Here is a 24985-nt window from a genome sequence, read left to right as displayed (position 1 = left end):
TGTAAAATGGACCAATCAGCAGGACATGGGGTGGGGGGGCCAAATAAGGGAATAAAAGCTGGCCACCCAAGAGAGCAGCAGCAACCCACTCAGGTCCCCCTTCCATGCCATGGAAGCTTTCTTCTTTTGCTCTTCGCAATAAATCTTGCTGCTGCCCACTCTTTGGGTCCATGCTACCTTTATGAGCTGTAACACTCATGGCAAAGGTCTGCAGCTTCACTCCTGAAGCCAGCAAGACCATGAATCCACCAGGAGGAACAAACAGCTCTGGACGTGCCATGTTTAAGAGCTGTAACACTCACTGTGAAGGTCTGCAGCTTCACTCCTGAAGTCAGTGAGACCATGAAGCCACTGGGAGGAATGAACAACTCTGGACATGTCACCTTTAAGAGCTCTGACACTCACTGTGAAGGTCTGCAGCTTCTGGACACAATACTATTCATTCTCACCTTAAAGACGAGGAAACTAAGGCAAAGAATAGTCAACTAATAAGTCCAAGTATACAGAGCTGCTAAGGAATAGTCTGTCTGATCCCAAAGGCTGTGTCATAACCGCTTCCCTATACTGCCTCTCAGCAGAGGTAAGAGTCAAGTTTTATTCATCACTGCCACCCCATCAGCCCCAGCTTAGTGCCTGACACAGGGAGATGCTCAATCAATGCTGATTGTTATTGAGTGGACTAGAAATGCAAGGCACAGTGAGCCCCTTTGCTGTGACTGATGGGGTGTCTGATTTTCTGCTATAAAGAGAAGGAGAGTGCTGTATCAAACACACTCCTCTGGCTCCTAGCTCTCTCTGTTTCACTTTGTTTATCCCATTTCCCTACTCCTCCTCCTTCGTAACTGCACCATGTGGATTCAAAATTGCAGCTTAGTGCAGACAAAGGGAAAACGGAATTCTGAATGACCCCAAAGGGAAAACTGAACTCTGAATGACCCCTGTGGGTTTGAGAGAAGAGAAGCAGGAACTTGAGAGAGGAGGAAGAGAGAAAGTAATTAAAATGTATTGTTTTAACTTAATATTTAACCGAATGATAGCAAAATCTTATCTGAAGTTGGAAAAGTCAAGGTTTTGAGTGCTGGTTCGGTGCCCATTTCTTTATGATTTGATAGTCTGAGAAGAATACAATGGGTGTGGCTTAAAAACCTAGATCATGTGTGTAGTTGGAATTGGGTGTTATATGAGCAAACAAAATAAATACCTGTGCAACATACCTGCTTTATGCACTCAAGCAGAGAAGAAATCACAAGTACTCACCAGCCTCCTGGTCTGCAGAGAAGACAGAATCAATATGAGCACAGCAGGAAAAGTAAGCAAAAAATATATTACTGTTGATAATATATTCTCTTCAATATAACAAATAAAGGAATACAGTATTAATAATGAATAATTTAAAATTTAAAATTCATATCTAAATTAGATGATGAATAATTTAAAATTTATATCTAAATTAGAAATGATACACTGGAATATGATATGCAATATGTGCTATAATATGTAATGTATACTGAACTACAGTGGAAATAAGCTATTCCTAAATACCTTCAAAAAGAATATATAGAATCTCTATCTATTGCCTTTATTTCCTACATTAAATAAATTTGCAGTAAAGTGATAGTTTATTCCAAGCTAATCATGACTGATTTGTAAACCTAAAGTTAGAAAAGTCTTTAATCAGAAGCTATCTTTATATTAAGAAAGCATAATTTAAATGTGTTATTATTTGTATTCATATTTTTTGTGAACACAAGAAGTTAAGTCTGACAAAACTTTTATGAGAGGGATTTGAGAAGATTTTGAAATATACTTTTAACCTTACTATAAAATATCTTACAAAATACTCATTGATCTCACAGCATTAGAATCATCAAGGTTAAGCAAGACATCACATTCAAATTCCGTTTAAAGGGGGCCCATTATGACACAATCCAGGCAATTTCCACAGAAATCTTATGGAACAGTATCTCCCCTATATAAAAGTCAATATGATCTTACAGAAAAATAATAATGCAATCACTTATTAGCACTCAGAACACAAATATTTGTTTTTTCTTCTATAAATTTGTACTTATTTTTCAATGTGTTTACAGGTGCACTGAAATGCATGTGGTCATTCAATATAATCAATTGATATTATTAATTGCCTAATTTAAAAAAACCTGTGCAACTATTTCCAGCCATTTGTTGTGCTAGGAGTGTATCACACAATAAAACACCTCACTATGATAATTCAGTTTAAAGGTTCTGAGGCTTACCTTTATGCTGTGCGACAAAACAGGCTCATGTCAATAAGACTGGTTGGAAATCACATGAGTGGCCCATTGGTACTGTTCTTACACCACTTCACTTTACTTTACTTTCATTCATTATTGATTAATATTTACATTCCTCATAGAAAATAATTAGAAAAAAGAAAATTTTAATTTACCATTTACTAAACTCGACTTAAAAGAAATAATGAGTTCATAGAGCAAAAGTATAAACCAATCATTAATGAAAATAATAACTGATGAAATAGATAATTAATCCTCCCCTCTTGAGTGCAACATCAATAACTTAGCTTTTTGACAGCATTTCATTTATGTTTACCCGTCCTGCATTTTATTTTCCTCAATCCTAAATTGTGACAATACTAATGTCTATTTCATAAGGTAGTTGTGAGAATTCAGTAAATTAATAGTGAAAAGCACTTAGAATAGTACCTGGTAAATAAAAATAAGTCAATAAATATTAGCCACTGTTATTATTGTTGCTTTTTAACTTTTTGATATTTACTACCACGGAGTACTGAAAACGTGAGGCTACATTAATTTTTTCATTCGTTTGTTTGTTTGGAGATGGAGTATCTTTCTATTGCCCAGGTTGGAGTGCAATGGTGATCTCGGCTCACTGCAACCTCTGCCTCCCAGGTTCAAGTGATTCTCCTGCCTCAGCCTCACAAGTAGCTGAGTTTACAGGTGCACGCCACCATGCTTGGCTAATTTTAGCATTTTTAGTAGAGACAGGGTTTCACCATGTTGGTCAGGCTGGTCTCCAACTCTTGACTTCAGGTGATCCGCCCACCTCGGCCTCCCAAAGTGCTGGGATTAAAGGGGTGGGCAACTGCACCCGGCCTGATCTTTATTCTCTGGACAGCCAGCTTTGAGACTTCAGGAAAATTATTCAATCACTGAGTCAGTTGATCCTCAATTATTTCAGATGTAGTAAGACCAATAATTCAATAGTACTGTCCTGGTAGCATCCGTTTTAGGTTTAAAAGTAATTCATATTGTTTACAACAGCACAATTTGCAATTGCAAAAATATGGAAACTTCCTAAATGCCCATCAACCAACGAGTGGATAAAGAGAATGTGGTATATGTACACCATGAGATACTACTCAGCCATAAAATGGAACAAAATAATGGCCTTTGCAGCCACTTGGATGAAGCTGAAGGCCATTATTTTAAGTGAAGTAACTCAGGAATGGAAAACCAAATACCATATGGTCTCACTTATAAGTGGGAGCTAAGCTATGAGGATACAAAGGCATAAGAATGATATAGTGGACTTTGGTTAGGGATAAAAGACTACACGTTGGATACAGTGTACACTGCTCGGGTGACACATGCAGCAAATCTCAAAAACCACCACTAAAGAACTTATCCATGTAATCAAAAACCAACTGCACCCCAAAAACTATTGAAATTAAAAATAAATAAATTTTAAAAATAAAAATAATGCATGTAACTCAGCACAAGCCACAGTGCACCTGTCACATCATAGGCACCTGACAATCAGAAACTCCTACTATTAGAATTTTATTTCCAAGTATTCTGATATTTATTTTGGCATGGACCACATTGAAAATCCTGCAAAGTTGAAGGATTTGACAAATGAATAATGAAAATTAATTGGCAGAAGATGAAATTTCAATTGAATTTTTATTATATTTGCAATTATGTTGATTCTGTAAAGAAAGAGCTCAGTGAACTGTACATGCTTTACCACAATAAAGATGGGTTTTACAGTACACTGCCAGCACTGGAAATTTGTGATCAGCTTTTATTTTTAAGGACATCTGTGGATAAGCTTTCTAGCTAGAAACTCAAATACACAGTTTCTCCAGTTTTTAAATACATGTGTGTGGTCTGAATGCACACACACACACACACACAAACACACATACACAACACCAACTCTAACCTCTGTAATTTTGGGCTCAAATCTAAGCTGGAAGGAGTCTCTGCACATAAATTAGATGAACAAAACAGGCTGCCAAAGCTAAGTTTCAAATGGGTGTTTGAGACAAGTAACACACAGAAGTGGAGAGAGAAAATTAAAAGAGGACAATAGGCAAATAGAGAAAGAGACATCATCCTAAGCAGGAAGGTAAATGTATAACTCTTTTTATGGAGTCAGATCCTTTTGGCCTAAGCAGAAAATTGAGCAAGAAAGCAGTGTATTTTGGACAGACACTGACTCTGTCAGCAAAGTAAAGGTGACTTAGAACATGTACCAGCCAATAGTTGTGGGTAAACAGTTGTCTTCAGGACAGTGTTAGAAAATATCAGGATTAAACATCTTTGGAGAAAAAAAATCAAAAGAATAAATGGTGCTGGGAAAACTGGCTAGCCATATGTAGAAAGCTGAAACTGGATCCCTTCCTTACACCTTATACAAAAATCAATTCAAGATGGATTAAAGACTTAGACATTAGACCTAAAACCATAAAAACCCTAGAAGAAAACCTAGGCATTACCATTCAGGACATAGGCATGGGCAAGGACTTCATGTCTAAAACACCAAAAGCAATGGCAACAAAAGACAAAATTGACAAATGGGATCCAATTAAACTAAAGAGCTTCTGCACAGCAAAAGAAACTACCATCAGAGTGAAAAGGCAACCTACAAAATGGGAGAAAATTTTCGCAACCTACTCATCTGACAAAGGGCTAATATCCAGAATTTACAATGAACTCAAATAAATTTACAAGAAAAAAACAAATAACCCCATCAAAAAGTGGGCGAAGGACATGAACAGACACTTCTCAAAAGAAGACATTTATGCAGCCAAAAAACACATGAAAAAATGCTCATCATCACTGGCCATCAGAGAAATGCAAATCAAAATCACAATGAGATAACATCTCACACCAGTTAGAATGGCGATCATTAAAAAGTCAGGAAACAACAGGTGCTGGAGAGGATGTGGAGAAATAGGAACACTTTTACACTGTTGGTGGGACTGTAAACTAGTTCAACCATTGTGGAAGTCAGTGTGGCGATTCCTCAGGGATCTAGAACTGGAAATACCATTTGACCCAGCCATCCCATTACTGGGTATATACCCAAAGGACTATAAATCATGCTGCTATAAAGACACATGCACACGTATGTTTATTGCGGCATTATTCACAATAGCAAAGACTTGGAACCAACCCAAATGTCCAATAATGATAGACTGGATTAAGAAAATGTGGCACATATACACCATGGAATAGTATGCAGCCATAAAAAATGATGAGTTCATGTCCTTTGTAGGGACATGGATGAAATTGGAAATCATCATTCTCAGTAAACTATCGCAAGAACAAAAAACCAAACACCGCATATTCTCACTCATAGGTGGGAATTGAACAATGAGATCACATGGACACAGGAAGGGGAATATCACACTCTGGGGACTGTTGTGGGGTGGGGGGAGGGGGGAGGGATAGCACTGGGAGATATACCTAATGCTAGATGACGAGTTAGTGGGTGCAGCGCACCAGCATGGCACATGTATACATATGTAACTAACCTGCACAATGTGCACATGTACCCTAAAACTTAAAGTATAATTAAAAAAAATTCAAAAAAATAAAATAAAAAAGAATAACCTAAATGAATATATTCCATTTTATCTAAGTGCCTTATTGTACTTAACTCTGTTTATCTTTCCTTACGTTATTGCTTTTTTAAAAGATACTCTTATTCTCTTTATAAACCAGAGGACTTCATTTCTATGCAACACTTGTTAGGTGCCAGACATGGGACTCAATGTTGCATGTACAAAGATGAAAAGACACAATTTCTGACTGCAAGCGTGGGAAAACACTGGTACCATCTCTCTGTCTGATGTTCTAGGTAATCAAATGCAAAGCAGCTGTGCTATGGGAGTTAAAGAAACCCTTTTCCATTGAGGAGGTAGAGGTTGCACCTCCTAAGGCTCATGAAGTTCGCATTAAGGTGAAATACTTTTTCCATTTGTATTTAATTTTAAGTTTAAAGAATTCAGAAAATATTAAAAATAGAAACATCCAAAATCCACTAGAGGTATTTTTTATATAATTATCCAGAAAATAAAATTACATTTGTTGTCAAGGAAAGTATAAATATAAATTGTTAAATTTTTTTTAAAGTGGGCAAACAGTACATGAAGGATAACTCCAGTGAAATACAAAAGAATTTATAGGTTTGTACAGAAAAAAATGCAAAGGGATATATATCAAGAGTTCACAATCAATTTGCATTAGATATTTTCTTGGTGTTAATTTGCAATTTCTACTTCTTTTTCTTTTAACTATGCATTCTTCTATATTATACAAGACAAAAATTTTAGGATCAATTATCTCACAGATTATTCTAAATTGTTAAATTCAAGGGAAAAAGACAGAGGAAGGTTTTAGACTGGATAACCTTGGAGATAAACTGAATCTTTCATATTTGGGAATAGTAGGGATTATCAGCAAAACCCTTGGGAATATTTTTGAATAACAATTTTAGAAAACTGGGTTTGTTAAGTCCATCTGACAGTCATAATCTTTTCTGAATCTAAACATCTTCTCTTTATTCTGTAGATGGTGGCTGCAGGAATCTGTCGTTCAGATGAGCATGTGGTTAGTGGCGACCTGGTGACCCCCCTTCCTGTGATTTTAGGCCATGAGGCAGCCGGCATCGTGGAAAGTGTTGGAGAAGGGGTGACTACAGTCAAACCAGGTACAGGATTCACACTCAGGGAACATGCCTTGGTTCACCATCACAAGATTAGTCAGCCTGGATGAGGAAACCGAGGCAATGAAAGACGAAAGGACTTGCACAAGGTCACAGGGCAGCTGGGACTTCAGGGGTTCCCTCCTTCCCTCTCTGCTTGCCTGACTCAAGCATGTATGACTTCAGGCAGGCATGCGTGTATTCTACCCTTCAACCATTATGTACTATCTACTAGATGCCAGGCACTAGGTTAGAGCCTGGAGATATATGAGGATCAAAAGAGACACAGTGCCTACCAGTGTGGAATTCATAATCTAGTAACTTCCACGTTAGTGTTAGCTGAACACTGTCTTCTGTAACTGCCCAAAAACTATAAATGGGAGGGGAGAAAAAAAAACATAAGTATGGACACTGTTCTGTGCTGAGTTCACAAAATGGAGGCTGCATGGTTATGGCTGAATAAACATGACCTTTCCTTAGGTGACCTATGCAGCTCCTTCACCGATTTCCTCTTCCAACATGGTCTCTCTTCCTGAGCATGGAATCAATGAAACTGACTAGGTGAAAGAAAATGAAAGAAACATAGCAGGAGCCATCCACCATCAACAATGTCTGCCTTATTACCTTTGGCCATGCTTAAATGTGACTGATTATGGATTACTAATTATTTTATCTTCAATATTTATTTTACCTAATCTTATTATGTATTAATATAAATATTACTATATTAATTAAGGATGAATAACTAGGACATTTCCATACCATCGTTTTCATATGAACTTTACCCATAAAATGTTATGCACCAATCATTTTTCTTGGTCTTGTGAAATAGATAGCATAGGTGATTAAAAATAAAATTTGTCTTTAAAGAATCACTTTAGCCAATGGATTCGACCTGTCCACTTACCAAGTACTAATTTAGACTGTGAAAAGAAAATAATAAAATAAACTGTCCAATTTGAGTTTTAGCTCTTACTATTTCCTTTACTCAGAAAAAAATTAATATCAAAATGACTGCCTTATTTCTCACCCCTCCTCCTTCCACCATAACAGTAAAAATAGATAATTCACAAATTACCAGCTAAAAACAATTGAAAGTCAATTCTTATCCTAAAAGAAAGTGTCTAACTTGTTGTGGAAGGTAGAAATTTTCAGACGAATTTCTGTAATTCTTCTTTGTCCTATTTTTGTTAGTTTTCCTCAAAAAAGAACTAAGATCTTTTTGAAAACATTCATTTTATAATAAAGATAAACCTAGTCTCTTTGAAAAGCCAAGACCTATGTTAAAAATCTCATTTTTGTTGTAAATCAAATTCGTACAAAATACCAGATCTTCCCAACATCTACTGGGACTAAAATAGGCTACTTTCAACTAAAATTTATATGTATACTTACAGCAAAAATATTTAGTTGAGATTTAATTAGACAAGGATTACATAAATTATATCTGCAAAGCCTCCAGGATAAATTAGTTCACTGCGTAAAATTTTATTAACACAGTTGATGGAATTTTTTTAATCCATCTTGTTTCCCACACTTGCATTTTCTCTTTAGGATTCTTCAGGCACTTATAAACCCAAACTAAAAAACAAGGCCTTGGCAGGCAATGACAAATGACATAGTTGTGACTAGACCCTATTTCTTAGAAACTTTTCAGACACATAATTCTAATCTATACATGTGAGCGTTAAGTTTTTGCTCTATTAATTCCTGCATAGAAATTTAAGAAGAATTTGTTTTATTCCTCTCCAGGTGATAAAGTCATCCCGCTCTTTACTCCTCAGTGTGGAAAATGCAGAATTTGTAAAAACCCAGAAAGCAACTACTGCTTGAAAAATGAGTAAGTTTCTGATGCTTTCTTTGCACAGACTTTGAGTTTGCACATTAGTTATGGTCCTGTCTCATGCCTTTGTGTGTCTTTGTATTGCACTGCCCAGTCTAGGCAATCCTCGGGGGACCCTGCAGGATGGCACCAGGAGGTTCACCTGCAGCGGGAAGCCCATCCACCACTTCGTCGGCGTCAGCACCTTCTCCCAGTACACGGTGGTGGATGAGAATGCAGTAGCCAAAATTGATGCAGCCTCGCCCCTGGAGAAAGTTTGCCTCATTGGCTGTGGATTTTCGACTGGTTATGGGTCTGCAGTCAAAGTTGCCAAGGTAGAAATGACAATGGATGATAAAACCGGTTACACGCAGACTGTCAGGAACCAAAAGGGAAGCAATTTCTTGCAAGAATCAGAAATTATTTTTGTAGATTTGAAGTGTCGATTAAGAGTAGAAAAATGACCCAGAAAGAACTGAGAGCACAGGCTAGAAATTTCACCAATTTATTGCAGATAAAAACTTGTTGAGTTAAGAAAATGTAAAGATGTCATTTTCAATAATTTTTCTTCTGAATTTGCTGTTTATGGGATCATGAAATTTTAGATCTGTGAACTAATTCATGTTGTAATTCAATCAACAATTAGAGAGCACCTATACATACCTCAGGCACCATAGGTTCTGCTAGGCTCTGACAGCAAAAGTAAATGAAATGAAGCGTTTGCCCTTGAGGACCATCTAGTCTGTGGATCCTCTACTCCCAGAATTAGGATCAACAGTAGAGTCCAAAACCTTACCTGATGCACCTCCAAACCAAGGCTCACCCACTCTGTGGATTCTTAGACGGAAAGTAATAAAGACTCAGTGATGCATAATTCACTCATTATGACATTTCACTGCTAAAACTAACTCCCCTGGCATGAACACACATATATATTCAGAAGTGGTAAATTTCAAGCAGAAATTCTTTAAAGGCTCCTCATCTGAGTAGACTGAAAATCTAGTAGTATGCTTTATTTTATGAAACCTAGATCGAGAGATATAAGGATATTTGCCCAAAATCTCACTTCTGCTTAATATGAGCACTAAGACTAAAATATCTTTTACAAATCTCCTGCTGAATCTCAAATCACAATCCATAATTATTAGCACTTTTAAACCACAGTCACAAACAAGCCTTGTATTTTTCTAAGTAAGGTAGAAAGTGGTGTTGTCCCCCATAGTATTGAATAACACTTGGTGAATGAATGAGTGAAATAGACACCCTTAAGGGAATATAAGAATGAGATTATTTGGAACAGGAACAGCATGTTACCCAAAACGAAGGCTGACTATGGGAGACTAGGTTTAGTAAATAACTGCTAGCCAATTTACACAATTTAGAGGACATCTTTTCCAAATTTCGGTGACTTTAGCACTTACTCCCTTGTTCAATTGCCTCATCTATTTTAATGGGTAGTCTAAGTGAGCCTACCCAAGAACAGAAGCTGAGGATACTCATAACAACAGATTTTATTTATTATTAAAATATAGACTAATGTTTCATTGCTGTGTTGTTCACAAGTGTATTTTTTAAAGGAGGGATATACTGGTCACGACTACTGAACAAAAATGAAGAAAGGAGTTAATTATTGAGAGTTAAAGTGGAATATTTTTCAGTCTCCTGGAGTAGCCTTTTCCACTTATTTTATTTTCCGAATATTGCCTTGGTGTATGTATGAGATACTGAAGCTGGCTATCAAGGGATTTCAGCAATTGAGAGTCCCTACAAGATTGTAATCACTGTCATCTGGATCTCAAAGATCATCCAGTCCCCTGGTTCCCAGCCTGACCCACTGGAGTCCCTTGAGGACTTAGTTCCACCTGCAGAGATTCTCTTTTAATTGGCATGGGCTATGACCTGGACTGTGGGATGTTTTTAAAGCTCCCCAGATGAATCTAATATGCAGCAGTTTCAGAACTACTCAACTAATTCAACCCCTTGAATTTAAACATGAAGCATTTCAAGCCAAAACAGGTTTTGATATCAGATTGGACAGAAGAGTCTGAGTAGTTCTTGATAACACACAAGACATGGCACTTTATAAAGCTTAAGCAATTTCTAACAAACATTATTTAATTCATTTTTGCATTTTCTGAAAACATAGGTCACCCCAGGGTCTACCTGTGCTGTGTTTGGCCTGGGAGGGGTCGGCCTATCTGTTGTTATGGGCTGTAAAGCAGCTGGAGCAGCCAGAATCATTGCTGTGGACATCAACAAGGACAAATTTGCAAAGGCTAAAGAGTTGGGTGCCACTGAATGCATCAACCCTCAAGACTACAAGAAACCCATCCAGGAGGTGCTAAAGGAAATGACTGATGGAGGTGTGGATTTTTCGTTTGAAGTCATCGGTCGGCTTGACACCATGGTATGATCCATGACATGCCCTGAAATTTCTGCCTCTGCAACCTGGAGGATGCATTTAGGCAGTAGAATATACGTATTATGTATAAAGGATATTTTTAATGATGAATGGAAATTTCCCATCATCTTTTTGTTACCTGGCTTGTTTAATTTATTGTTATGAGAAGTCTTCCATTCGATCAGCTAAGCAAACCTGTCTCAAGTCATATTTCCTCGAGAAAAGAAAAAGGGCTTGTTTTTCTTAACACAGCCACTACAAATATGCTTTATTAATTTTTAGTTTAAAATGCAAACAAATATATATAAATAATACAAATCATTTTCTCAAATTAAAAAGTTTTATTTTTCTTTTACATTCTTAACAAAAATATTTTAACAATTTTATGTATGCTCTTAATGAATTCCAAACTTTTTGACATAGTATTCTTCGGTCAAAAGAAATGAGCAGTTTTAGACCAACTATTATTTTATTAACAGAAAATATGCCCTAAGGAAAGTGACTGCTTTAATACATTGCTATATTTTATCACAGCAACTGGACAGTGCCTGACACAAAACTAATACCCAGTACTACTTGGACTGAATGCTTTAAATAAAGTCAACAGATTTTACCACCCGCAAAAGTTAAGAGCTACATATCTCATGGCATTGTTTATGAAACGCATGAGACAATGCATGTAAAATACTTTGTGCAATACAACCCATCATGTGGTTAGCTTCCAATAAATGTCAGCTGCCCCCTTTTTTATTTTATTTTATTTATTTATTTATTTATTTATTTATTTTGAGACAGGGTCTCACTCTGTCACCAGGCTGGAATGCAGTGATATGATTATGGCTCACTGCAGCCTTAACCTCCTGGGCTTAAGTGAGTTTCCTACCTCAGCCTCCGAAAGTGCTGAGTACAGACATGAGCAACCATGCTGAGCCTCAGTTGGCATTATTGATATGAAATACTATTTCCAATCTTGCAGTGCTTATGTCATCTTTGAATTATTACATGATATTACTTTCAAACAGTTACAAATATCAAAGGCAACGGGAAACATATCTCTAGCTATATTTTACCTATCCAGAATTATCTAGACTCCTAATGAAAAAGTCTCCAGAAACAAAAAAGTTTCCATTGCTGAGGTTTTCTAGAAGGTCCAGCAGTGTGGGTAACAGGGAGCAGCACCCTGAGATCAAAGTTCCCAGCAGTCTTGACCTGGGACAAATGCCACAGAGGAATAAAGTATCAAGAGAATCCAATTTTTTCCAGGGCTATAGCTTTTCTCCTTATGCTCTTTTTCTATATCTTCCTCCATTTTCTCATGTGGAACTGGAGTGTACATTATCTCAAGACACCAAATGTCTGACAGCCACATGTTCTGAGGATGTCAGTCTCCCAAAGATCAGAATCCAAAATCAAAGAACTAATCATTATATACCTAGAGGGATCCTAAACCATTTTCTAACTACAGAACATGTTCCAAAAGCTGACTGGAAAAGATTTTCTGAACTGTCTTTTGAGGTTCCCAAATAATCAGTGTAATTTAATGTAAAACCAATATACATTTGGGGAGGTAAAAACAATGTTTAAAACATGTCCACTTGAGAAATGGACATAGGAATCTGTTAAAAAGGGAGGCTATCAAGTGGACAAGAGACTAATTTTGGTGATATACTCATTTATCTTGTTCATCGTCAAAATATCTGATTCAAAGTATTGGGTTCAAAATACCTATGTAATAAATCAATGAAAAAGGAACCAACTCACACATTGCCTAAGAATGATGTACACTTGTACAAGGAACAGGACTTTATATATGTTTGTAATGATGTTTGCCTCTTTATTCCTTTATTAGGAAGAACTAAGGGCACACAAATTTATTCGTCCATGCTTTCATTCAAAAACCATTTTCTGGGCATTTCCTACATCCACAGCATTATCCTATGCAAAGAAAGGGGGAATGAAGGAGCAAAAGACATGATCTCTTCCCTCTACACACTCACAATCCAGCTAAGCCTATTACATGATATTGTGCATTATGAGTATGAACTATGCCACTCCACGTTAAGGATACTAAATGTTCACTTTATTCCAGATGGCTTCCCTGTTATGTTGTCATGAGGCATGTGGCACAAGTGTCATTGTAGGGGTACCTCCTGATTCCCAGAACCTCTCAATAAACCCTATGCTGCTACTGACTGGACGCACGTGGAAAGGAGCTATTTTTGGAGGTATGTAGTTAGGCTTCAGAGCCAAATTCTCATTAACCTAAGAATTTCTCTCCTTTTATGAGTGACAAGGCAAGTTTTTGAAAAGCAATGAAATTAAAAATAAATTAAAATTTCTTTTCTATAGTCTCCAATAATGCAGAACTTTTCTTTTTTTTTTTTTTTTTTTGGAGATGAAGTCTTGCTCTGTCACACAAGGTAGAGTGCAGTGGCGCAATCTTGACTCACTGCAACCTCCACCTCACAGGTTCAAGTGATTCTCCTATCTCAACCTCCAGAGTAGCTGGGATTACAGGCATGCCCCACTGTGCCCAGCTAATTTTTTTGGGTAGAGATGAGGGTTCACTATGTTGGCCAAGGTGGTCTCGAACTCCTGACCTCAAATGATCTGCCTGCCTCGGCCTCCCAACGTGCTCGTGCTGGGATTACAGGCGTGAGCCATCATGCCCAGCCCCAAGATAGACTTTTCTGATGTCACTATTAACCAGGACTTTCATCTCCACCTCTTTTTGCACTTGTGACTGCGTAAGGCAAGGAAATTTCTAGTAGGCCATGGAAATATATAACAATAAATCATATCTACACAAAAATCTAGACAACTAATAAATTTGCTCCTTACCCTTGGGCATAACATCTGTACTATAATTTCTCTGTGAGAGAGAGAATAACTAAGGACCCTTGTTTATCTGTGTTTTTTTTGTCAAAGCACTGTAAAAGCATATTGAAGTACTCTATCTCTTATTATCCTCAGTTATAGCAGTCTGGAATGCAGCACTTTTTCTAAACTTTCATTTATTTGGAAAATCTTCTCTTCAATTCTCCTACTTACCCTGGTTGAATCTATCAATGATATTTTCTTCTTTTCAGGCTTTAAGAGTAAAGAATCTGTCCCCAAACTTGTGGCTGACTTTATGGCTAAGAAGTTTTCACTGGATGCATTAATAACAAATGTTTTACCTTTTGAAAAAATAAATGAAGGATTTGACCTGCTTCGCTCTGGAAAGAGGTAGATTTTAAGTTGTTTTTTTGTTTTGCTTTGTATTCTACAGTAGCGGGGGCGGGGGTTGTCTAGCAGAGAATGAAAACGTGGAAGGATGAGAAAAAATTACAGTGCCTTGGTTTTCCATTGCCAGTTCAATCTTTGCATGGAGCACATGTAAGGTAATACTGTGAGAAGCTAAAAACAGTTGCTTTGCATTTCCTATTCTGCTGAAGGCAAATTATGTTGATTATAGCATAACTGAATGATCAGAGTCATTCAGCCTTCTTTAAAAGAGAACACTCACTTTGGCCCCCATCCCCCTCCAAAAAAAGTTTAAACAACCAGAATTATAACATGGAATCACTGACACCTCTGCCTGTCACATAAGTAAGTGTGACATCTAATGATTGTATATTAAAATTATTTTCAGGACATCCTCAGCATATTCATTATGGGAGTAGGTGGAACTACATTGGGATTGATTTCTAAGTAGATATTACTAGATTTTCCTTTTTCTTTTCTTTTCTTTGCAGTTTAGAAAAAAAAAATTACTAAGAAAAGTTGTTGTAAAAGAGAAGGGTACTAAACCCTATTTTAAATATTTGTCTTACATTTTCTCCAAGTCTTAGAAAAATAAGCCAATTCTATTTCCTACCTCTAACACTTAACACTTACAATCACCTAATATAATGAACTTTGTCACTTGCATTTATATGAGACATAACTGGAAACAGGCAGTTATATCTAATCTCTGCCTTCTAGCTCCAGAGTCTGAGATTTTTCTGCTATCCCACACTTATTTTCATGAGGTTTTCAACTTCAAATAGTGTTTCTTTGAAACTCACAAAACTATCATACTAGATACTTTATCCGACAAATATTCTTGAGGAAGGAAAGACACTAGCACCCACAGAGCACCAGCTGTTCTACTAAGTGTCTTACATGCATTCTGATTCCCAAACAACACTCAGTGTCAGTCTCAATCTCATTATCTTAGAGAAGAGAAAACTAAGAAGCAGAGAAGGCATGACTTGGTCAAAATCATCAGGTGGTAGGAAGGAGAGCCAGAATTCGAAGGAAGATCTTGTTATTAGCAAATCTATTCACTTTCTATTAAACCACACCGCCCCTCAAGAGTGTATGTATGTGTATATATATATGTATATATATATATATATATATATATATATATATGGAAAACAGTATTCATCAAAGGTTAATTATCATTGTCATTATTATTATCATTGACATCATCATAGAATTGATAAGATGATGGCAAATAGAGATGACCAAAACCAGAGGACACTATTGAGCAACAAAAGAAGGCATGAAGCATGCCTAAATTCACTTTACAAGAATGTCATATAGTAATGCGCATATGCAAATAAAATCTTATCAATAAGCAAAGAATAAAAATTGTGATATCAATATTTGTAAGAGTAAGGTGACTTGGACACTTTCATATACTTTCATAGTAATTGATACATCCTTTTGGGAAAGGAATTTGGTAATTTGTATCAGAAACCTCCAAAAAAAACCTAGATCCTTTGTTCCAGCAATACCATTTCTAGAAATCTATTCTATAGAAATAATCAACTCAAACATACATATATGTTTAAGCATGTTTATTTACTATCAGTAATATCAATATTTAGAAACATTCGAAAAGTCCAACATTAAGAATATGATTTAATAAATTCCAAGCAACTGTTAGAAATGAAAAAGACTTCATTGGCAAATTCTTAAAATGTAATTTTAAACTCATAAAATAAATCATATAAATTGTATTTATAAGATGATCCCAAATTTTCAAAAAGGACAATAGAAAGTGTATCTGTGTCTAGAAAAAGCTGATAGAATTCAAGAAAACATTGACCATGATTACTCCGAGGTTGTAAGATTACAGATTTTTTTTTAGCGGCTTCTTCTGTCCTGTATTCTCTAAATTATGTGCATATATTTTTCTTATCTGTGTATATATATACACACACCACACACACACTATATATAAAATTCTCAGTTGCAAATATCATCTTTTCTTAAAAGTGTTCATCAAAAGTTGGTTTATAGAAAGGGCATTAATTCTAGTGTAAATGTTACATTTCTAATCTTCACAAGAATGAAGTAGCTTAGAATTAATACAAATCAGCTTTATTCTCTACTTCTAAGAATCCTTAAACATATCTGTATCAAAGGTCTATTAAACCTCCAGCATGGTCCTAACTTTATTAAATTATCAGTTCTTTCAGGCAAGGTATCTATCATTATATAATTTGTGCAAATTTGTATTTGGGTTTGAATCCAAACACCCTATACTAGATGTGCGACCAGAGCAAATTACAAATCTTTCTAAGTCTCAGTTTTTATAATCTCTAAATGGAAATAATATGGAAACCAACTTCCTATCGTCATTGTTTAGGTTGAGATTTAAGTGAAAAAAATGCATGAAGCATGTGACAAATAGCAAAAACTTATTGCATGTTATTATCTATTGTTATTTTATATTCCTTATTATACCAGGAACGTGGGCATGCCAAAATGATTTTTTGAAGATGCTAATGTAGATCTGAAGTCTAAATGACAGGCATACTCAGGAGGTTTTGAGTGAGTTTAAGATTGAAGAAAACACAAGAGAAAACCAAAAAACATGAACTTCCCTTCACTTGACTTGACCCAAATGCATAGGGATGGGAATGGAGTGGCTGAGAACACAGACAGATTTTCACTAAGTCACCTCAAATGCTCCTTGGACTATCACATGGAAGCATGTGGGTTGTCTAAATGTTAACACAATGTCTCTTCTTTCCTATTGCAGTATCCGTACCGTCCTGACGTTTTGAAACAATACAGATGCCTTACCTTGTAGCAGTTTTCAGCCTCCTCTACCCTACATGATCTGGAGCAACAGCTAGGAAATATCATTAATTCTGCTCTTCAGAGATGTTAAAAATAAATTACACGTGGGAGCTTTCCAAAGAAATGGAAATTGATGGGAAATTATTTGTCAAGCAAATGTTTAAAATCCAAATGAGAACTAAATAAAGTGTTGAACATCAACTGGGGAATTGAAGCCAATAAACCTTCCTTCTTAACCATTCAACTTGTGTGCCATCTTTGCCATTGAGGAAAAATATTTCCTATGACTTCTTACATTTTTGATATCTTCATAATTTTCAGTCATTGAATCCAGTGGAGGGGACCCTTCACTTGTCCTGAATATACACATGCTGGGCTATGGTGCTTGAAGTCTTCTAACTCTATCTCAATTTTCACTGTCTGCATTTTCCTTTTTTAAATAAAATGTACCAAATCCCTAGGGTAAAAACTACAGTATGGTAAAGAATAGACTCAAATTTATAAGTGAAGAAGATCCAGAAGTTCTAAATCCAGGATTTTAATTAGTAACTCAAATAAAATGCCACACATTTTCATACAATGAAGGGAAGTGTTTTTATTGCTTTTATGCTATTTGTTTACAGTGAAAATATAATTGATTTTTAAAAATAAAAGTGGGTTTTGTGCTTCATGTGACAAACTTAGGTTCAGACACTAAATGTGAAAACCGAACTATTCCCAGAATCATGTTCAAAAAATCTGTAATTTTTGCTCATGAAAGTGCTTCATTAGCTAAACAGTCTTAGTTTATGATTCCAATTGACTGAAAATGAAGTATAAAGTAATTTAAAGTATTATGGTGGCTTTATATGTAGATATTGGGTGGCAAATGCTGTGAACACAGAGTGTCAAATTGGTAACTAAAATGGCAAAAACACCTAAAGCAATGTGTTTTCCAAGTAGACACACACACACAAATGTATATTTGTGCAAAATTGTTTTTAATCTGGAACTTTCCTATTAACTACCATGTCTTACATCGTCTATGATCCTAGAATTTGTTTAATATTTTGAATAGGTAAAGGCCTGTGGTGGCCATTTGTTAATGCTTTTCCACTCTCGGGGAAGATTTGCATTTTGAGCTTTATCTCTAAATGTGACATGCAAATATGATTCCTGGTAAAGGAGTTAAAGCTGTCTCCAAAAATGCTACTTGTTGCAATACTTACAATCTATTTCATATTGTGGAAGACCCTAGACATAAAGTAAAATAGTCTATCATTTACTGTGTGACCTTCAGTAAGTCACTCAATCTCTCTGAGCTTGTTCATCCTTTGTTTTGAAAAAACTACTCAACCAGCCCATTACAGCTTTACCGAGGCTAAATGTGATGATATTAATGAAAGAGTTTTGCCAACTGGGAAGGGCATCCTAAATGTAGAGAACATGTGATTGTTTGGTCAAAAATGCTGAAGGAGATACTCAGGGTCAAGACACTTTTCAGCATCTCCCTAAGATAACATCATGGGATACCACCTGTTGCTGGGTGCTCTGTGGCTTTTACACTGATGCTGATGGTGTGAGATCCAGAAAAACAAGAAGCAGTTCTACATGGCCACCCCACAACAGGGTCATCAAATCCTGCCAGTGACACAGAGGCTGACATCCAGCTCCCACCCTCCTTCCTCCCAGGCTAGGGGAGAAGGTAGAGTTGGGGGCATTAGGTGGGCACTGCCAGTGTTGTTATAGAGTGGCACAGTCCTCCATGGGGTGGGAGCCTTCTGCACCATGCATTGGCTCCTAGTTACATTGACGATGGTGGGTCTAAAAAGGCAAGTAAAAATCAAAACATAAATGTGGAACCCCAGAGTGGCTTGTGTCCTGGTGGACCTAAAGTGGTGCACATGATCTGGGTGACTTCCAGCAAATTTTGACTCTAGAATCAAGGACTTCTATATATGCTGATCACCCCCTCTATAATGTAACTCTGTGAATGTACATAGTTTGCACTCATTTTAGCCAGCAGCCAAAGGCTTTGTCAAAATAAAGAAACTTTTCAAACTTTAAAAAGAGAAAAGTTTATGTTGACGGTTTAATTAATAACTGTGTGAGGTGCACTGACTTAGCACCTCCAGAAAGGGCATACAAACAAAACTCTGAATTAACTTTTTCTACTTTATAAATCATACATGCTGCCCTGGGATTAGAAAGAAAGTCATCCCGACAGAATTATTAGAAAATTGCTCATATTTTGAAGTATAGTGAGAGCAAATCTATATCTGATAAACACATGCTTAGACACCTGACTATTCATTTCTGTAACCAAATGTTCCTTGAAACTGTTAAAATAACTATTTTATTAAAGTACATTAAATTCTATTTGCCTATCAAATATCTAGCGACATTCAGGAAGTGGTCCATTGGATAAAAAGAGAAAGAAAAATTGGTGGGACAAAAGTAAAAGTGGAGCTGGTACCAAACACTGTTTTGATGAGATGGATGTTTACATATATTAACTTGGTTTGCTCATTTCTTTTACTTAGATCTCAGGGTCCAGATCACCTGCACGGCACTATCACAATCACCATAGAACCCACAGGTTGCTTAACACCTTACCAATAAAACTAATAAACAAAGATAACCAGAGAGATAAAAATATCTGGTTTCCATTGTTTCCAGGCTTGCTCTTTGAGGTATTTGACACTTCAGCAAATAACTCCGTAGTTATCAGTGAAAGCAGGTCAGAGAGATCAACAGATAATTCTTATGGAAATGTATTTAAAGACTACTACTCACTCAGAAACCAATAATGTACTGTGTTTTGGAAGATATCTAATTGCCTTAAGGAGATATAACTACAGTTTTTGAGCTTTTTGTTTGTTTCTTTGGTTTTTCTATTTTTATTTTTTAAAGTTTTATTATAGATTCGGGGGTACATGTGCAGATTAGTTATGTAGGTAAACTCATGTCATAGGCAGTTGTACAGATTATTTTATCACCCAGGTACTAGGTCTAGTATCCAATAGTTCTTTTTTCTGTTCCTCTCCCTCCCATGCTTCACCCTCACGGAGGCTCCAGTGTCCATTGTTCCCCTCTTTGTGTCCATATGTTCTCATCATTTAGTTCCCATCTCATACCAGTTAGAATGGCTAGGTCTGACAAGGTTGCAAAGAAAAGGATATACTTATACACTGTTGGTGGGAGTTTAAATTAGTTCAAGCATTGTGGAAAGCAATGTGGCAATTCCTCAAAGAGCTAAAAACGGAACTACCGTAGGACCCAGCAATTTCATTACTGGGTATAAACCCAGAGAAATATAAATTGTTCTGCCATAAAGACACAAGCATGCTTATGTTTATTGCAGCACTATTCCAAATAGCAAAGACATGGAATCAACATAAATGCCCATCAATAGCCAACTGGATAAAAAAATAATGTGTTACATATACACCACGAAATACTATGCAGCCATAAAAAAGGAAGAGATCATGTTCTTTACAGGAACATGGATGGAGCTGGAGGCCATTATCCTTAGCAAACTAACAAAGGAACAGAAAACCAAATACCACATGTATTCACTTATAAGTGGAAGTTAAATTATAGCTACAGTATTGAAACATTTTTAGGTTATTGTAAATTTAAATAATAAACATCACTTAGATGATACCATGTTTTAGGTAGGTGGGAGAAAAGAGCTCAGAAATAATTTTGAGACTAAATACTTATTTTGAACCTTAATTAAAACCTCAGGAAATTGGAAGCAAAACAAAAGCCAGAATAAATTATTTCATTAATGGAAGGAAATTCTAAGGCTTTTGATTTAATCTTTCCAAAATCTTCAAACTGTAATGAATAGCAGAAATAATTTGGAGCAGTCAAATACCATTTATTTTACATTTGGTATCTTCTCCTTCTTCAGGGACATTTAAAGACAGAGGACATTCAAAATGTGCTAGTTGACTTCTGAGAGTCAAAGAGCTTTGTGGTTCTCTGAGCTATCTGCTCTCCATCTCTCATAATAGTTCTGAGCAAAAGGAAGAATGAGGCAGGGCAGGGATAAGTATTAGATCCAAAATGAATACCTAAAAGAGAAAATGGCAATTTTCTCTTTTAACCTAAAAGTTCCATTCTATTGATTGGTACCTAATGCAAATATTTATGCCTAAATTTAAAGAATAAGGAGGAGTTTGACGGAAGCAAAACTAGAGGAGGGCATCCAAGACCAAGGGTTCAGCAGGAAACAGCAGAGCATGTTAAGGAATTACAAGAACTTAAAATTAATGGCCTGTAAACTTCACAATGGGAAAGGTCTATGGCCAAGTAACAATGATTCCTGGATTCCTTACAAGAAGTTTAGATTTTACCCTCTAAGAACAAGAACGCTGTTAAAACTTTTTGGAGAAGATTGATGATATGATCAGATTGGCATATTAAACTCATTCTTTTGGCCTTGAGGAGGGTGTATTAGAGGTGAGGAGAAGAACAGAGAGAATGAGGAGGTTTTAGCTGTGAACAAGACAGAATGGATTCTGTTTCAAGTAGTGACAAAGGAAAAGCAGGGAACCAGATAAATGAGACATTCTTAGAACGTATCAGTGACATGTCATCAATATCAAGAGAGTGTGGGAAAAAAGGAAGAGGAAGAAAGCTAATTCCAAAGCATCAGCCTAACAACTTGATGTGGTTGTCCAAAGGTTGTCCAAATTTACCAACTTAGGATCTAAAGACAGTATCAGGTATTTGTGGGGAAGCTGGTTGTCTTAGTCCATTTTCTGCTGCTATAACAGAATACCTGAGACTGGGTGATTTATAATGAACAGAGAAATGTATTGGCTCACAGTTCTGAAGGCTGGGAAGTTCAATATCAAGGTGCCAACATCTGTTGAAGGCCTTCTTGCTAGATCATCACATGGTAGAAGGTGAGAGAGTGAGACAGAGCAAGAAAAAGCTAAATCTACCTTTTTGTAATGTAGTTAACCTCACCCATAATGGCAGAGCCTTATGCCCTACTTTGTATGTATGCATGTATGTATGTATGTATGTATGTATTTATTATGAGACAGTGTCTCACTCTGTCACCCAGGCTGGAGTGCATGGCATGATCTCGGCTCACTGCAACCTTTGCCTCCCAGGTTCAACTGATTCTCCTACCTCAACCTCCTGAGTAGCTGTGATTACAGGATTCCATCACCACACCCGGCTAATTTTTGTATTTTTTGGTAGAGACAGAGTTTCACTATGTTGCCCAGGCTGGTCTTGAACTCCTGACTTCAAGTGATCTGCCCACCTCAGCCTCCCAAAGTCCTGGGATTACAGGCGTGAGCCACTGGGCCTGGCTAGCCTACTTCCTTCTTTAGGAATGGCACCTCTTAATACTATTACAATGGCAAGTAAATTTCAAACTGAGATTTGAAGGACACTAATATTCAAACCATCACAATGGTAAAGTTTGGGAAATGGACTTGATGAGTTTGAAGGCCCTCTAGGATTTTCAAATGCAGTTTTTTATGCAAAGTCTACCTCCCGTTCAGAATGGGAGGTGCATGCCTGTAATCCCAGCACTTTGGGAGGCCAAGGCAGGCAGATCACAAGGACAAGAGATGAAGACCATCCAGGCCAACATGGTGAAACCACGCCTCTACTAAAAAAAATACAGAAATTAGCTGGGTGTGGTGGCACACGCCTATAGTCCCAGCTACTCGGAAGGCTGAGGCAGAAGAATCACTTGAACCCAGGAGGCAGAGGTTACAGGGAGTCAAGATTGCACCACTGCACTCTGGCCTGGTGAAAGAGCGAGACTCCATCTCAAAAAAATAAAAATAAAAAAAATAAGAAAAGAAAATAATGGGAGGTACAGTTGTTGTAGGGCCAACTCTTAGTCATTTTTGTGGGGGCAAGAATCTCTGACCTCAATTAATAATGGAGTCCTTACAGTCTCTTTGTTACTTTTTCACAACTACAAAAATTGTTGGCTAAACCCTCCACTTAAAACTCCTTATGTGAATATCAGAAGCAGAAATAAAAGCAATTTTATCATTTAGTCAGTATATAGAATTTTTAAAATTATGTTATACTATGTTTCAATTCTTACATCATAATCTTTCATAAATTATGCTAAATCTTGTCTCTATTCTATAATTTTTTTCTATTTGAAGCTGAATTTTTAATTTTTAAACACTTTTAGTAAGTTACATTATCTTGTCAGTTTCTCCCATGCCTTCCTACAAGTGAAAATCTTATCCCAAGTGACACTGCCATCTCTACTCACCAGTCTTTTTTATATCATGAAAAAGTTTGTCCAAATTCTCTCTTCTTTCTGAAGGCTTTCCTGGAAGAGATCCCTTTCTAAACATCTCCCTTAATTACACATAAAAGTTTACTCTAAAGTTTTTGAAAACGTACTTGAAAAAATAACCAGAGTTGAAAGTGATTAATTATATAAAACATTTATTCACGTGTATATTAGTTTTCTATTTCTGAGTAACAAATTACCACACAATTATTGGCTTGAATGAACACCATTTATTATCTCATGGTTTCTGCAAGTCAAAAATCTGGAAACAGCTTAACTAGTTGCTCCAATTGCAGTCTCAATGGTATAGGCTGGCCTGTGTTCCTTTTTGGAGCTTGAGGCCCTCTTTCTGGCTCACATTGCTGGTCCCAGAATTCAGTTCCTAGTGGCTGTGGGACTGAGGCTTCCAGTTTCTTGCTGGCTGTTGACCAGGGAACAATCTCAGCATGGTTCCCTCCGCACATCCTCTCATGCTCCCAAACTCCTGACTCCAAAACCCCTCAAGTCTAACACAACAGAGTCTCCTATAATGTCAGATGATCACACACCTGACTATTCCATCAGCACTTGCTCTGTAACACAACCTAATTCAGGGAGTGGCTATCCCATCATATTCAAAGGTTCCATCCCCATATAAGCATAAGGGATCATACAAGGCATGTACACCAGGGAGCTGGAATCTTGGGAGTCAGCTTAGAATTCCATCTATCATCATGTTCAATAAGCTTGGGCTGCTATACCAAACATAACAGACTGGGTGGCTTAAACAACAACCATTTATTTCTCACAGTTATGGAGGCTGGGGAGTACAAGACCAAGGGGCCAACAGAACTGGTGCCTGGTGAAGGGCAACCTCCTGGCCTGTAGACAGCCACCTTCCCTCTGTATCCTCACATGACTGAATGAATTATCACCTTGTGTCTCTTCTTATAATGGCACTAACCCCATTCAAGAGAGTGAAATCATCTCCCAAAAGCCCCACCTCCAAATACAATCACACTGGGGATTAGACTTCAACACGTGAATTTTGGTGGAACACGAAACTTCAGTCCATAGCACACAACATGGCAATAGAATTCATGAGGATGCTCTCGATGTCAAGTTCCTATAAATTATTAAAGAATGTGATTGACATTCTTTAAAAAGTTATTAAAGAAATTTGATTGGCCTGCTTCTATTTAAGACTTTCAAGAATATTATGTAAAGGAATTTGTACTATAGGGCAGATAGTTTACATAGTTAAGGGATTGTATTTATATGTATTTAGCATAGAAATTATTGGCTAGGTCTGTAATCAAGTATTCCACAGAAGTGACTTTATAAGTGCTGAAACAGGATGATAGACACAAGGCTGAAGAGGATGGGGAGAAAATGTGTATGGTTGTGAGAATATATTGCTTTGATTCTTTGACTTCTCATGATATATAAAAACAAAGTGGGAAGTTGACTCCAATAATTTCATAAAAGTATTTCAAAT

At 36.7% G+C, this 24985-nt stretch overlaps 1 protein-coding gene across 3 annotated transcripts; it reads left to right on the top strand.

Moving 5' to 3' along the window:
- The first annotated feature begins 170 nt into the window (after window positions 1-170).
- LOC744176 (alcohol dehydrogenase 1C) lies at window positions 171-17481 on the top strand. 3 transcript variants are annotated; one of them, XM_001167004.4, is made up of 9 exons: window positions 171-1309; window positions 6109-6210; window positions 6822-6960; window positions 8707-8794; window positions 8892-9111; window positions 10923-11183; window positions 13267-13402; window positions 14267-14405; window positions 17197-17481. In XM_001167004.4, exons 1-9 carry the CDS (start codon window positions 1154-1156, stop codon window positions 17219-17221), a joined length of 1266 nt encoding a protein of 421 aa, XP_001167004.2. In that variant the 5' UTR covers window positions 171-1153; the 3' UTR covers window positions 17222-17481. The 3 variants fall into 3 exon arrangements, with proteins under 3 accessions (XP_001167004.2, XP_016807401.3, XP_009446335.1); XM_009448060.5 differs by lacking the exon at window positions 6109-6210 and adding an exon at window positions 5973-6108 and having other exon boundaries at window positions 1128-1309; XM_016951912.4 differs by lacking the exon at window positions 6109-6210 and having other exon boundaries at window positions 1124-1309.
- Window positions 17482-24985: the final 7504 nt, after the last annotated feature.

This window comes from Pan troglodytes, chromosome 3, assembly GCF_028858775.2.
Source record: "Pan troglodytes isolate AG18354 chromosome 3, NHGRI_mPanTro3-v2.0_pri, whole genome shotgun sequence".
Taxonomy (NCBI): domain Eukaryota; kingdom Metazoa; phylum Chordata; class Mammalia; order Primates; family Hominidae; genus Pan; species Pan troglodytes.
The sequence above is the reverse complement of the archived record's forward strand: the minus strand, read 5'-3'. Positions and strand labels throughout refer to the sequence as shown.

Coding starts and splice junctions, on each gene's coding strand:
- LOC744176 (XM_001167004.4), top strand. CDS start 1,154: ATGTGTGTAGTTGGAATTGGGTGTTATATGAGCAAACAAAATAAATAC. Junction 8,795..8,891: donor AACTACTGCTTGAAAAATGA/GTAAGTTTCTGA, acceptor TGCACTGCCCAG/TCTAGGCAATCCTCGGGGGA. Junction 14,406..17,196: donor CTGCTTCGCTCTGGAAAGAG/GTAGATTTTAAG, acceptor TTCCTATTGCAG/TATCCGTACCGTCCTGACGT.